Source organism: Podarcis tiliguerta (genome assembly GCF_965153285.1).
Source record: "Podarcis tiliguerta genome assembly, chromosome: 3".
NCBI classification, from domain to species: Eukaryota; Metazoa; Chordata; class Lepidosauria; order Squamata; family Lacertidae; genus Podarcis; species Podarcis tiliguerta.
The window spans coordinates 49,333,283-49,348,494 of NC_139536.1; the positions used below are offsets into that span (position 1 = coordinate 49,333,283).

The 15,212-nt window shown below is 42.4% G+C and overlaps 1 protein-coding gene across 9 annotated transcripts in view; it reads left to right on the top strand.

The window, feature by feature from the left end:
• LOC310674647 (activated RNA polymerase II transcriptional coactivator p15-like) overlaps positions 1-15,212 on the top strand; it is a 49,095-nt gene that overhangs the window by 1,116 nt on the left and 32,767 nt on the right. For 7 of the 9 annotated variants that reach the window (XR_014509680.1, XR_014509681.1, XM_083434191.1 and 4 more), the window contains exons 2-4: positions 3,276-3,382; positions 8,997-9,113; positions 11,821-11,976. Coding sequence is in view for 6 of the 9 variants with exons in the window: in XM_083434191.1 (XP_083290317.1) it covers positions 3,299-3,382; positions 8,997-9,113; positions 11,821-11,976 (357 nt within the window). In the remaining 3 variants the exon portion in view is untranslated. Of the gene's footprint in view, positions 1-3,090; positions 3,111-3,275; positions 3,383-8,996; positions 9,114-11,820; positions 11,977-15,212 lie in introns of those variants that run through there. The other 2 variants (XM_083434192.1, XM_083434195.1) reach the window with 2 other exon arrangements.

The following is a 15,212-nucleotide window of genomic DNA, read 5'->3' on the forward strand; positions in this document are numbered from 1 at the left end:
TGGCCAGTTGAAGGTCCGGGAACTACAGACCACAGTCCTTTATTTCAGGGGTTAGGCAAAGCTCAGGCTTGGGGGATCTACTTGGTGGGTTTACTACAACTCCAAGATTCACCAATGGTGCCAAAAATACACACTTTACATTAAAGAAAGTTGAGCCCAGGAATTTGAAGCAGAGCTGAATTGAGATCACAGTTCGTCCGCACAGAAACCTCCTCTTAGTTACCCCCAAAGGATTATTCATTGCAGCGGTATAATTTAGAGTGGGAGGGGAGTTGCTTTGTTGCTGTTCTTGTTAAACAATCGGGAGCCAGACATTCTTGCTGATCTGCTGCACATCACCCAGAGAGTTACCATTAGGTCCAGATGATCTAGCTCCTGCCCACCCCATGCCTCTTTCAACACAAGGCTGCCTGAACAGCCAGCCTGGATAAGGCACTCAAGTTCACTGAGCTGATGTGAAATCTTCTTTTCTCTCACAGAGGGAATGATTGTCCTTCTCCTTGCTGTGGGAGGGGAAGGGCTGTAGCTCCAGGCTAGAGCATGTGCTTTGCCTGTAAAAGATTCCAGGTTCAGTTCTCACTATCCTAGTAGCCCTGGAGAGACTTGTGTCTGAAATGGTGGGGAGCCGAGGCGAAATAGAAAAGGCATCATCTTGTATGCCTAACCTACCCTCTCGGGATGTTGGGGGAAAATAGTATTTCCTGTTGCAAGAATTCTGAACTACAAACCTTCCAATATTTCATAGAAGAAAATCAGGACACCTTAGGTGATTAAAATATCCCTGTTCTCAAACCAAGGATTGATGCCTGAGGATCCGATTGCCATTCTGTCACCCTGCAGTGTTACACATTGGTGAATGCCTGATTTACAGGGTCTTTGTTTATTCTGTGGTAGCCTTTATCCTTCACCGACTTCTGAGGTAGAAAAGGGAATGTAACACATTTCTAAAATCTGTTACATTCTAAAAAAATTTTCCTAAAACTTAAGAATGTTTACTAAAAAGTGTTTAGCAAAATTGGATACATGCACGTCCCAGTCAGTTTAATGGGACTCACTGCCTAATGAATGGGTACTAGATTGCAGCCCTAGGTTGTAATCCTGTACATACTTACCTGGGAGTAATTCCCCAGTGGGCTTACTTTTGAGTAAAGGTAAAGGTACCCGTGACAGTTAAGTCCAGTTGCGAATGACTCTGGTGTTGCAGCACTCATCTCGCTTTATTGGCTGAGGGAGCCGGCATACAGCTTCCGGGTCATGTGGCCAGCATGACTAAACTGCTTCTGGCGAACCAGAGCAGCGCACGGAAATGCTATTTACCTTCCCACTGGAGCGGTGCCTATTTATCTACTTGCACTTTTTGGCATGCTTTCGAACTGCTAGGTTGGCAGGAGATGGGACCAAACAACGGCAAGTCCAAGTGGCGCAGTGGTTTAAACCACAGCGCCACCTGCGTCCCAAGCTACTTTTGAGTAGACATGTACAAGACTTCATCTTACAGTGGAACTGACTGAACTTGCATAATGGCAGCAAGTTGTTATTGTTTCTACACATTTTTATGTGGGTAGGCCATGTGTGTGTGTGTGTGTGTTAAGAAGGGAAGTTTTCTGCATGTGTAGGTGCACCCAGGTTTGCAGGTACCATTTAAAACAGTTGGGGTACATTTTTCAGCCCAAGGGCCACATAACCTTCTGGAGGCCAGATGCCAGTGGTGGGTGTACAGTGGTACCTTGGGTTACATGCGCTTCAGGTTACAGACTCTGCTAACCCAGAAATAGTGCTTCAGGTTAAGAACTTTGCTTCAGGATGAGAACAGAAACCGTGCTCTGGCGGCGTGGTGGCAGCAGGAGGCCTCATTAGCTAAAGTAGTGCTTCAGGTTAAGAACAGTTTCAGGTTAAGAATGGACCTCCGGAACGAATTAAATACTTAACCCGAGGTACCACTGTACTGTAAATGAATGTACATGCTGCCTTTGTGCTGCAAGCCAGCTCCTTCCCATGCCTCTTTCTGTCTTCCATCTATGTAAGCAAGAGTCACAAGCATACATTCCAGCCAGCCAAATACAGTCAAGGAGAGTGTGAAGCAAGGCCAATGAGGGGATTTCCTGGGCTGAAAGTGGGTGTTTGGGTAGGGGGCATGAGGTTCCACACACTGATTTAAAAGAAGAAAACCAAATGTTCATATATATTCTGTTGGATGGCATATTTCAAGCCTCCTCCCAGCAACTCCTGCAGCCATGCTGGTGCCAACCGTATTGCTCTGCTTTCCTTTAGACCACGTCTTGTTGTCTGGGCAGCCCAGGACCTCCATACATACTGCCCAGGCTTGCACCATGGGGAGGTCACTTTGGTGCTGTTAACACAGCAGTTTGACTTCACCCCTGGAGGCGCATTCCATTGACTCTCTAGCCAGATGGATGCCAACAAGATATCTCTAGCCAATTCTGAAACACAGCTGTGGGACATTACTGCAGTCAAACCAACAATTCATGTTTTGCTAGATAGGCACATGAAGGGGCTGCGGATCATATAATCTCCTAGTGTTCATGCCCCCAGTAGCAACATATGGAACATCATGTCACGAGCTACTTCATAGATGAGCAGCAATTTGAAGCCTACATTAAAACCCAGCACAATGATTGTGGCACAGATTCTCCACACCATACATTTAAAGCACTTCCCCAAGGATCCTGAAAATGGTAGTTAAGTTAACCCTTCATGAAACTATAATTCCCAGTGTTCTTAACAAACTACAGTTCCCAGGAATATTTTTTTGGGGTGCTTTAAAAGTATAGAATGTACACAGCTACAGACAGAATGGGCTTACCTCAATAAATTGGAGGGTAATTCATTGACTAAATGTATTTGAACTAGAACTGCCTTTTGTCAAAATTCTTCAATGTGAAGCATAGCTCTAAGGAGCATTCAATATTTACTTTAAGAAAACCATAACTGTACAAAGGGGGATGACGAATCAGTGAACTGCTGCGTAATTATTAAACAGCAGATTCCAGAATTACAGTCCTTGGGCAGTTTTACCGGCAGCGATGGTGGAGGCAGCACCCTGTTTGTTTAATCTGGTGCACAAACACTTTGAGGACTGGGTTGCTCAGGTAACTAACCTGTCGCTCAGGTGAACAATATGTTGGTTTGGAACAAAAGCCTTTATACAAATGCCTAATGTTGATTTAAGTGTTCGGCTAGTCCGACCTAATTAGATGTGGCAATATTGTGTTCTCTGCAATGTATAAATTTGTTTACCTTCTTTTCTTTCGCAGTACTTCCCTCACAGTAATGTGATATGGCAACCTGCTTGCACCTTTACAAGAAGAGTACACTTCCTCCACTTCTGGATAGGTACCTCCCAGTTAATTCTAGGAATCAGGTAATCTTTTAAAAGGTGCCATTGGCCTTGAATGCTTTCAGTGTAGTCATTTTATGTGAACTCTGGAATAAGTTTGTGTCCTTCCTCTCCTCTTTTTAAGAAAGTCCCATGATATAACTATGATTGTCCCCATGCTCAACTGATGTTCCTCTTCTCCAGTACAAATTTTAATTGTTTTTCAGCCCAAATTCACTATGTACAGAAGTTACAAGGCAAACAAGGAAAAACAAAAGCACTACTGAAATGATTTCTCTGATTGGTGGCTTGCTGTAAATAGATACAAATTTAAAACAGATAAGACAGGCCAGGCTGAGGAGAATCCCAGTTACACAAAAAGGGAATCCTCTCATATCCTCCATCAAGATCTAGGTCTAGGATAGCTTACGGTTGCCTTTGGACTTGTTGACCATTGAGGCATATTCCCTTTCCTTCCGGTAGTGATAAAGCGGGATATCAAATCCAAACTCTTCTTCTTCTTCTTCTTTGCATGACTCTGTATCAAAGAGGACTAATTTATGCATAATTTGGGGAGCTTTGGTCATAGCGAATGTGGCCATGAGGCCAAAAAAAGTTTGGCCACCTTGATCTAGTCTGATTAAGAGTTCTGGAGACCACGAAAGCATGCACCCTATTTTGTGATATTTTTGGTTGGTCTGATAAAGGCATTGCCCTAACATGGATTTTGGAGCAGGGGGGAGAATTAATTTATAGCAGCGCTGATAACTCTCCTAATGACCCTGTATTAATGAATTACCTTTATTACCATGAAGGTACACGATGCTATTTCAGTGTCTGGGGTGTTGTCAAAGGCACAGATCTGTATGTAAAACCTTTTTTTTAAAAAAAAAAAAAGTCCTTTTCTACTCTAAAACATCACTTTTAGAGCCAGAAACACCTTCAAAGCAAGAGGCAAAAAGGATCTGTTGCAAGTGCAAAAAGGATGAAAGTGGCATACATCATACATAATATTGCCATAGTAACGAGGCGATAAATATAGCCATTCATTGCAAAGTGTGGAGGAAGGATGCAAACAGGCCCTATTTATTAACACTGAAGTTAAATGTAGTTGAGGCACCCCTCCTGAGTATTGCAGAAGCAGTGGTGACTTGTAAATCCAGTACACCCAGGTTTAAAAAGTGCATCCTTACATGATCATTGATAGCTGGAGTAGCCCAGTAGACTGGCAGGTCTTTATCTTCCCCACTCACTATGGACAACTTTGGCAGGTGGGCAGGACCACCTGCATGTCAATCATCTGGCATCATAATGTCATCAGATGATTGACACCTTTCAGAACTTCAAAGGAAATTACTATAGAGCAACCTCCTTTGAAGACTGACTCCTGGTGTGCCTGGCTCCCTTTAGCTGAGAGCTAATGGTCGGTTAGAGGCAACCCCTTTGAAATGGTCTTTGGAGCTTAATTTGGCCAACAGACTGGAGGCTCACCATGTCTGAGCTTGGGGCAGGGACAGGGGGGAAATCAGATATATAAATTACAAATAAGCCCCTTGTTACAGCTTCAAGTTCAAGTGGGTGCCTTTTCTGAAAAGTGGAAGAATGCTGGAATAAGGGTATAATCATATGGCACACATCTCTGATCCCAGTAGGGTGATGTTATCTTAGGCGCCTGCTCAGAAATGCACCCCATTCACTGGAACAGAGATATTCAAATAGTTGTGAAATGTGCTGGTAAGGGATGATATTTTTCTCCTTTAAGGCACAGTTTTGCCTTGAAAAGAGCTGGAAGTTAAAGAGTCGCACGTACAATCCCTAGAACGAATCAGTCATTCCTCTAATCTGTCTATGGTGTCTCTTGGGGCCCAATCACATAACTAGATCCATAACTAGTTCTCCTATATTAAAAGCAGTTAAAAGCAGCTGGACACTGTGGAGTAGAGCCCTTTCCACTGCACTGTTTTCCTAAATCAAATCCCTCAACCCCACTTTTATTTGCCCTGCTGTGGAAGAAACACATGTACCGCTTAAACGTTTACCTTTTCCTCTACACGAAAAAAAGCAGCTTTTGGAATTAAGCCGTAGATTTGTGAGATGGCTGAAAGGCCACAGCTGGTACTTTGACTTTTGTGTCAGAGTCTGTCAGCACTTAATGCTGCCCATCCGTAGAAGTCATAGAATTGTAGAGTTGGAAGGGACCAGAAGCGTCATCTAGTCCAACCCCCTGCAATGTAGGAATCTTTTGCCCAACATGGGGATGGAACCCACAATCCTGAGATTAAGAGTCTCATGTTCTACAGTGCTATTGGTGTGACACCATTGAATAAACCTCAACTACTGAATTCTGTATTGGCCTAAAGATATGATACAGAGATGCTGTGTATAGTGTGATGGGGTGAGATGATGAAGCATATGATTCTATTTTAGCTGGGAGCATGAAAAATACTTTTTGAGCTGCAGCAGCTACAGCTTGTCTTTTAGAGTCAGGCTCCTTGGCTGCAGAACACCCCTGGGTTTGGCTTATCAATGTGTTCCCTTCATTTTTCTCCTCTCAGTCCAATGTATAGTGGTTCCCCGGGTTACATAAGCTTCAGGTTACAAACGCTTCAGGTTACAGACTCCGCTAACCCAGAAATAGTGCTTCAGGTTAAGAACTTTGCTTCAGGATGAGAACAGAAATCGTGCTCCGGGGGTGTGGCGGCAGCAGGAGGCCCCATTAGCTAAAGCGGTGCTTCAGGTTAAGAACAGTTTCAGGTTAAGAATGGACCTCCGGAACGAATTAAGTACTTAACCTGAGGTACTACTGTACTGAACTGCAGAACTACAACTCAGTTTTTCTACCATTGTGGGAAGGTTGAACTTCCTGGCTACTTAAAAATTTCCTCCACCACCCTTTCGATTTTGTTGCCTCTGCAGGGCTGCTCCATCCCTCTGGCCCCTTTTGTAAACTCTGAGGCTTTACACAAGTAGACCTTTCTGGGAATGGCCAGGATTATGCATGTTTGCAGTGTGTCCTTGGTAGCAAAGAATGACACACAATGTGAGGAGAGTTCTTGCCAATCTGAGCAATGTGCTTATTAAGCAGTATGTTGGTTCTCATCCAGGGACAAAGGTTCCTTCTATAAACAGAGAGGGGAAATCATTTTAAGAACTTTTTAAGTTTGGAAAGGTGTCTTATATACAAGTTACTCTTTACAAGTAATTTTGTTTTACTTGTGTCCTTTGAACTTCATTTCTTATTTCTCATTGTGTTCACTCATATTGTTTTCTGACTTATTTGCAATGCATTATTCAGGAGAATGAATATGCTCAAGTTTCTGATACTGACAAGAAATTTTTGCCGTACACATGCTTTCTTAAAAAAGAAAAAGGAATTGATTTTCTTACCCCCAATTCTTAAGTCATATGTTCCTCTTTCATTTATTTTATCTGGGAGCCAGTAGGTGTAAATGATGCTCTTATTCCATTTTTTTTAAATGTAGTGTTGGTCATACATTTTAGAGAAAGTTCATTTCTGCTCCTCTTCAAAGAAAGCTCAGTTTTGCCAGGGTAACACACACCGCCAGATTCAGATTTGACACGCAACTAAAAAAAAAAATTCCTCAGAACACTGAATTTGTAGACAAGTTTGGTCAACTTCTGTCTACCTCAGATATGCACTTGAAACATGACATAGGCTATTAAAGATATAGCTTCACCCATTCTGCATTGCAGGTGACCACAGTTAATCCTGCACAGCACCACGTAGGGGTGATTTAGGGTCATGTATGTAATGTGCAATGGGACGCAGGTGGCGCTGTGGTCTAAACCACAGAGCCTAGGGCATGCCAATCAGAAGGTCGGTGGTTCGAATCCCCACGACGGGGTGAGCTCCCGTTGCTCTGTCCCAGCTCCTGCCAACCTAGCAGTTCGAAAGCACACCAAAAAGTGCAAGTAGATAAATAGGTATTGCTACGGCGGGAAGGTAAACGGTGTTTCCATGTGCTGCTCTGGTTTCGCCAGAAGCGGCTTAGTCATGCTGGCCACATGACCCGGAAAAACTGTCTGTGGACAAACGCCGGCTCCCTCGGCCAGTAAAGCGAGATGAGCGCTGCAACCCCAGAGTCGTTTGCTACTGGACTTAACTGTCAGGGGTCCTTTACCTTTACCTTTATGTGATGTGCAGATTCCAGGAGAACACCAGGTTGATTAATCCTCAAAGCCAGTGGCATTTCTCACACTTATTTACTGAACTTAGCTTGTAACAGTTAATTTGTGCTTTGCTAACAAATGCATTTTCTATCCTTTTTAAATGGCATTTAAGTACTTAATTAGTGGTTGGGTTTTCTTGGAGTTGGATTTCCGATCCTGCGTCTTTTGACGGTATTCTGTTTCAGACCGTTTAAAAACACAGACCAGTGGAACTGAATAGGTTTGCCACCTTTTCCTTTGCCTTCAGCATCTGCATGGCCAGCAGAAATTCAATTGTTGTGGCTTCTCCTGGTGCGGAGATGGAGTAATGGGAAACTCCAGTAGGACCCTTGTCACTGAATGCAGCTTTGCAAAAAATATCTTGAACCCTTTCTTGTGTAGGTCACCTCAGCATAAGGCAGCACATAAGTAGTGACCTGTGGCAGCTCTGCTGGTCCATTTTTAGAGTTTTGGTGTACATCAACTTTATGGAGTTGTAAAAAACAACACCACAGTGTTTTCCAAACAGAAAGTGCATCCCCAGGTCAATAGTTTCAGGCCTGCATAATCCAGTGCTATCTACTTCTTGCATGGTTTCAAAATGTTATGTCCAGCATCCTATTCTCAAGTGGCCAACCAGAACCCCACAGGCAGGATCTGAGCACAGCAGCCCTCTCTCTCCCTGTGGTTTCCAGCAACTGGTATGCAGAAGCATATTGCCTCAGGCTAAACTGCAACAAGCAAATACAAAAGGCTTGTAAAAACCAATAAGCTCAGTGCCTAGGGCTTGCCGATCGAAAAGTCGGCGGTTCGAATCCGCGCAGCGGGGTGCGCTCCCGCTGTTCGGTCCCAGCGCCTGCCAACCTAGCAGTTCGAAAGCACCCCTGGGTGCAAGTAGATAAATAGGGACCGCTTACTAGCGGGAAGGTAAACGGTGTTTCCGTGTGCGTGGCTCGCCAGAGCAGCAATGTCACGCTGGCCACGTGACCCGGAAGTGTCTCCGGACAGCGCTGGCCCTTGGCCTCTTTGAGTGAGATGGGCGCACAACTCTAGAGTCTGTCAAGACTGGCCCATACGGGCAGGGGTACCTTTACCTTTACTTTTTACCTTTAAACTTACTTAGTCCTCTAGTTACAGTCCTGGCACAAAGGAGGGCTATTAGAGCATGCTTTCCCCTCGCTGGACTGTGATGCTGAATTTCCATTGTTTAAGATTCACCCCACAAGCATCCTGGAGACCCACACAGCCTCCCTTACATATAAGAGAGACCTCAAGCCATGTTTTTATTTTTTTAAATCTGAGTTGCACTTGAAAATATGCTTGCAATGTCTTATGGAGTGGGAGGAAATTTTAGTTACCTTTCAGATGTATATAACATGCTTGTATCATCTGATGCCATGCAAGACAAAGTGAATATGGTGTTAGGGTGAGAGGCAAATTTAAATGCAATTGCTCGATTTCAATTTTTGTGTACTTTGTTTTTGTCTAGAATGGTCCAAACCTGCAAACGATAGAAACAGGCGATAAAAAGAGGCCAAGAAACAACAAACATGTTTTAAGTGATGAAGATAAAGATGAGCTCATCCAGCGGTCACTGCAAGAAAAGGTAACAGTCCACCATGATAAATGATGTGTTTGATGATTTCTCTACTTGTGAAGGTGCAGCTTAAAATGTGTCCAGAGAAGCTGTTACTACAGGTAGCCCATTTTTTGTATCTTGAATGTGGGATGGAGCCAGTTTCTAAGCTCTGTTTGCTAGCTAGGCATGGACCCCTACGTCATGGCTGATGAGGAAGGACAGAGACTCTTCTACTGTTCTGTGTTGTTATGTCAAACAGGAGCATTTGACTAATATGCAGCCAGCCCATTCAGTAAGCAGGTTCTTCAGATGGGGGTAGAACACTTCAGTCATGCTGAGAGATCCTAGTCATATGGGAGGAGCTTGTATTGATTCAGTTTATACTATTATACTATGCCATTGTTGCCCTTCCAATTTTCTTTTGCAAGAAACTAAAAAAGAATATAATTTTTATTCGTTGTTGAATCTTTAAATTGGGTGGGTGAAGAGGGGAACCTGGTGTCTTCCATACCTTGTTGAACTAAAACCATAGCTGTCCCTTTTTTAAAGGGAACTTCCCTTATTCCGAATAGGATTCCTCACAAGAAAAGGGAAAAGTTGACAGCTATGACTAAAACTCCCAGGATCCACTCCCAAGCTAGTGGATAGAAATTATGTGGTGAGTGGCCCTAGCTAAACTGGCATTATTGTTTGAACAACAAAACAAAAAACAACCAAAACCCCTGAAGAAGTGTAGAATCCTAAATAGTTGTAATGAAAAGTGTCCTTCTGGACATTCTCCAAGCCCCTGAGCCGCAAGCAGTTCCTGTTAAGCCCTGCTGAGTGAGTGTTTAAATGACCCAACCAAGCAGACAGAGTAAATTGCATACTCCCTCTCATACCTCCTGAAGAAGCATCCCTTTCAGTGCTCATTCCATGAGACAGAGACATGTGATCAGACCCTGTTCATGTTGGGTCATTTTACATGTTCTCCCAGGAAGTGTTGAGCTGGTCAAAAATTGGCAGCTCCCACACTCCTGGAAAAACAATCAAAGAGGGGCATGTGAAAGTAAAAAAATGCAGTTTTCCCAAGAACTCACCAAATTGTTTTCAAATCATTAAAATCAATGCCTGCCTGTCAATTGGAGTAAAACTGTTGTAACTTCCATAGTTGTAACTTCTCAGTTGCTCGCTGCATTAAAGAGAAATTAAGTGAGAGATTTCTGCTTACCAGATTTCTGCGTCTTAATGCTCAATGGTCCAAAAACTGCTGGAAGGTGAGACAAGTATGCTTTCTGAATAGTTGGGTAGAACTATTTTGCTAATCCCTCCATAAGGGTTATGCAGACCAAAGGAAGTTGATTCAGGGAAGAGATCTGGAATACTCTGCAGAAATACCTTCTTGTGTTGAATTGCTAAATGATTTCATGGTTGTTTGTTCATTCATACATTCAATTCATAACCCATCCTTCCACCAAGGAACTCGGGGTGGAGTAAATGGTTCTCCCTTTCCCCATTTTATTCTCAAGCACAACTGTAAAGCTGAGAGACCATGAGTGGCCCAACACCACCTAGTGAACTACAGAAACCTGCTGTTATAGGAACTGTGGTGTCTTCCAGAATCATTCAGAAAAAGTATGATTTTATCTCACAAATAGGCAAAGGAATAAAGCTACACATTGAATGAAATTTGGACTTTTGCATTTAAGCACTCAATAGCACCATCTGTTGGAGGCTCACCATAAATACCTAGCATTTATTATTTCCACTAAGAAGTACAAAGTTGTACTTCTTACAACAGAAGTGCTGTTTCAATGGTTAAGGTTGGAATTTAGGGTTGTTAATGTAATATAGAGGCTATAATTTATTGACGCAATGAAAAGACGATACATCAAAAGAAAAAAGAAGAAACGTTTACAAAACACCTTTAAAAACAATGACTCTGACATTGTGTAGTATTGAAGGAATGTCAGTTTTAAGGAGAAGTACATATGCCAGTAATAAATCTTAGCCTGTGTTTCTTTTGCAACAAGCATTCTGTCATCTAGACTTGTATGGAGCAACAAGAGTTATAATAGCAATTTATCACAAGAAAAATGGTGCGACTATTGAAAGGGGTTTTAAAGAAGCCACATGGCTTCTAGTACAAATGCTGTGATGTTTCACAGAATATCCTTTTTGACATGGAACTACACTTTGGTGGGTGTAAGGTTGCATGGCACAAGAAAAAATATGTATTTGGGAATGCATGGATTAAGGGCAGCATAAAGAGGCTTTATTGCCATATACTAGAGTAAAGGTGTCACATTGATTTAAAACGTATTTACTCATCCCGATTAAAGTGCAATAGAAAGGTATGACAGTAGGTGGCAGTGAAGAATTGCACTAGAGGAGCGCCCTGTTTGGAGGGGGGAATAATATTTTCTTAGCAGTAGCAGGTTATAGCTTGAGTGCTTGCAAAATGTGATACCTTCCAAGCTGAAGCACTTTCTAGAGGGAAATGACCTGGATCACGCACGGAACTGGTTTGTTGCAGTCTAAATTGATTGCACGAAAAGTGCTTTGGTTAGCTGCTGTACCACCCTGGGAATTCTGTATAAAGGATTTCAAAGCATCTCGTTTGGCAATGCAGAAAACTGCCAAGTGGATCTACTCTTGCAAATTCCCTATTATGATTTTCCTGCAAATTAAACATCTCTTTGGCTTTTTCCATGAGAATCTAAAAATATAATACTGAAAATCTCTTTCATTTCAGCGTTATCTTGAAACCTATGAGAACATGTATAAGCTGAAAAATTTATTGAGTAAACGCTACAGGACATTGTTGAATGAGAAAGTTAGAAAGCAACGAATTCAGATCAAGATGTCTGATCTCAGAGGCCAACAACTTCTTAAAGACAAAACAAAAAAGGTAGGAGATGATATTCTGTAGAAGGAAAAGGAGAAGTTGCCTGGTTGACATTTGCCCAATTGAGAATTTGCATTGACTTTGAGGTCTTATAAATCATGGCCACAGAGAGGAGAAAGCTTTTAGAGTTTTCTCCCCCCCCCCCATTTGTTTTGTTGATTTTGTGCAGAGTTGTACAATAAAGTCAACATTTCTTTTTAGAGTTGTCTAAGCTTTTCATGAGCATTCTGTCAGGTCCTGTGCAAAAACGTTTTTGCATGCAGTTCTAGTAAACACTGCAAGCTAGCCTATCAACAGAAAGATTCTTGCTTTGGCCTTTACAAAATGGCAGAATCTGTGTGTTTCATCATTAAACTACTTCGCTGAAATACTCCTTTTTTTGATGCACTAAGGCAGCGGTCAGCAAACTTTTTCAGCAGTCTACTGTCCCTCAGACCTTGCGGGGGGGCCGGACTATATTTTGAAATAAATAAATAAATAACAAATTCCTATGCCTCACAAATAACCCAGAGATGCATTTTAAATAAAAGCATACATTCTACTCATGTAAAACATGCTGATTCTCGGACCGTCCGCTGGCTGGATTTAGAAAGCGATTGGGCCGCATCTGGCCCCTGGGCCTTAGTTTGCCTTTCTAGGCACTAAGATGTCTTAGATAACTGCAGAAATTGGGCAACCATACACATGCATGGATGTCAGATGGTTTTTGCCAAGGCAGGGCTGGAGGTGGAATCAAATAACAAGTCAAGAGCATATCCTACTTGAGAGCTTCCCACAAATTTCACAAACCTTCTGGTGCACACAGGGTCTTAAATGTAGCTCATTGGAGCCCATTGTTCACAGTGCAGAGTCGAAATACCCATCCCTCCATGCACATGGGAGAAATTGACTGGGGACCCTAAAATCTGCTGAAGATTTTACTTCTTTTTGATCTTGAAAGCCTTTGCTGTGCCAGCAGTCCTCATTTTAGCCTCGTGAATTTGTTTATTAGACAAGCTAGAGGGTGGCGCTGTGGGTTAAACCACAGAGCCTAGGACTTGCCGATCAGAAGGTCGGTGGTTTGAATCCCCGCGATGGGGTGAGCTCCCGTTGCTCAGTCCCTGCTCCTGCCAACCTACCAGTTCGAAAGCACGTCAAAGTGCAAGTAGATAAATAGGTACCGCTCCAGTGGGAAGGTAAGCGGCATTTCCGTGCACTGCTCTGGTTCGCCAGAAGCAGCTTAGTCATGCTGGCCACATGACCCGGAAGCTGTATGCCAGCTCCCTCAGCAAATAAAGCAAGATGAGCGCCGCAACCCCAGAGTCGGCCACGCCTGGACCTAATGGTCAGGGGTCCCTTTACCCTTTACCTTTAGTTCCTTCCAAACTTTGTCTGTTCTATGGTGCCCTGTATTTGAAAGAATATTGTTGTTTCTCTCTCAGGCAAGAAGGAAGCAGGCTATCAGCAGTTACTGCAAGTGCTTTTGAAATGCTTTAATATGCAGCCAAACTGAATGTTTGGCTACCATGCAGCAAACCAGCAGGCCCAGCTCAACACCCGTTAACTCTACTGGCATGACCAGTGGTCAGGAATTATGGCAGTTGTAGTCTAGGAGAGCAACAGGTTCCCCATCTTTGCTATATAGTGCTTCTAGTTTGGTCCCTTAGTGAACTTGCAAAAAAAAGGGGGGGGCCAACTGGAATCATGCTAACTCAGAGTTTTGTAAACTGCTCTGCTTTGTTTATTCTTCTGTCTGTGCTGACCCACTGGCTTCCTTGGTCTGGTGTGCAGAGTACACAGGAATCATGTGGTCTTTGGAGTACCAGGTGGCGTAAAGGGAGCATGATTGGAATGGTACCTCCAGGACCTGCCAGAAGGAGGATGCTGTGCCGATAAGCCAAAAAAAATTGAAATCCCAGTGTTTAATGTTCAAAGGAGGACATGGATTCTGGGAACATAAAGACCAAGCACAAGAACCCGCCATGCAATTCTTCTATTGAAACTTAACCCTTTTGCCACATATTCACATACAGTACAGCTGTATTATTTTTAGCACCATTAATTATTATTATTAATTTAATTATTTAATTATTGTTAATAATTTCATCTATGAATCACTTCCCATGAGTGTAACATAGATAAAACAGTTACAAATATAAAAACAGTGAAAACAATTGCACATATAAAAACAATTATAAACAAAAAGTTTACAATTTTATAATATAAAGTTTATAATCAGTTTAAAATAACAAAAGCACATACATGCCTAATATAAATTCACATCCAAAACAGATTGGTTATACACATGTAGGCTCTGTTCAGACCTCTAAATTGCGGGTGGAGATCATGTGGACCCGCAGAAGTTGCTCAACTCCAACTCCCATCATCCCTGACCCTTGGCTATGTTGGCAAGGATAGAGTAGAGTTTTAGTCCAGCAACACCTGCAGTTTCCCAAGTTCCGCATTCCTGCTCTAAAGAAATTCATGTAGGGTAGAGATGGAGTTTGTTGCTGTGATCCCACTGCCACCTTCCCCGTAGGCACCCTGTGCAGCTTGAATGTCTGGGGGAAAGGTTTATGTTGCAAAATGAGCTGGTACTTGAATACGTATGGATTTCTTGCAGAAGGCCAAACATAGAATATGTACTTGTTGTTTTCACACTATGGTCACAAGCAAAGAACTTGTACTTTCTGACGCACAACTCAGAAAGGCATTTGTGGAGGAGTTGTGTGTGTTTCTGCTAGCACCAAGCAGTACAAATAGAACGGTACAAATAGCTTGTGCATCATGTTGCAGAAATGGCAGAACCCCACAAGATAGTAATTCATATGCTTGTTTTATTTGAGATGCTTGTACATTTTTTTTGTGTTCTAAGGCAAATTGCTGCATTTCTAAAGACTCCTCTGCAATTTACAGGATTGAGCTTAAAAAAAACAACCCCAAACATATATCTAATATGACATTCAGGTCATTAAGAATAAATGCCAATTTTTAAATGATGGTGTTTTCTGGTACTGTATGTTCAAGGTTTTTAAAGCATTTTATTTATTTTTAAATAAGTTGTTAATTGTGAAGCCTGGGAATCCAAAAATAAAACAAATGAAACTGGTAAACTGAAAACACATTGCGTACATTGACTAGTTTGGAAGGAATTAAGCAGACAGAGAGAAATTGCTTTTTCTGGTTTAACTTTGTATAATATAAGATGTAAATAGTGTCATTTAATGGCTGCAGATGGACTTCCTTGGTGTTGAGAGTGC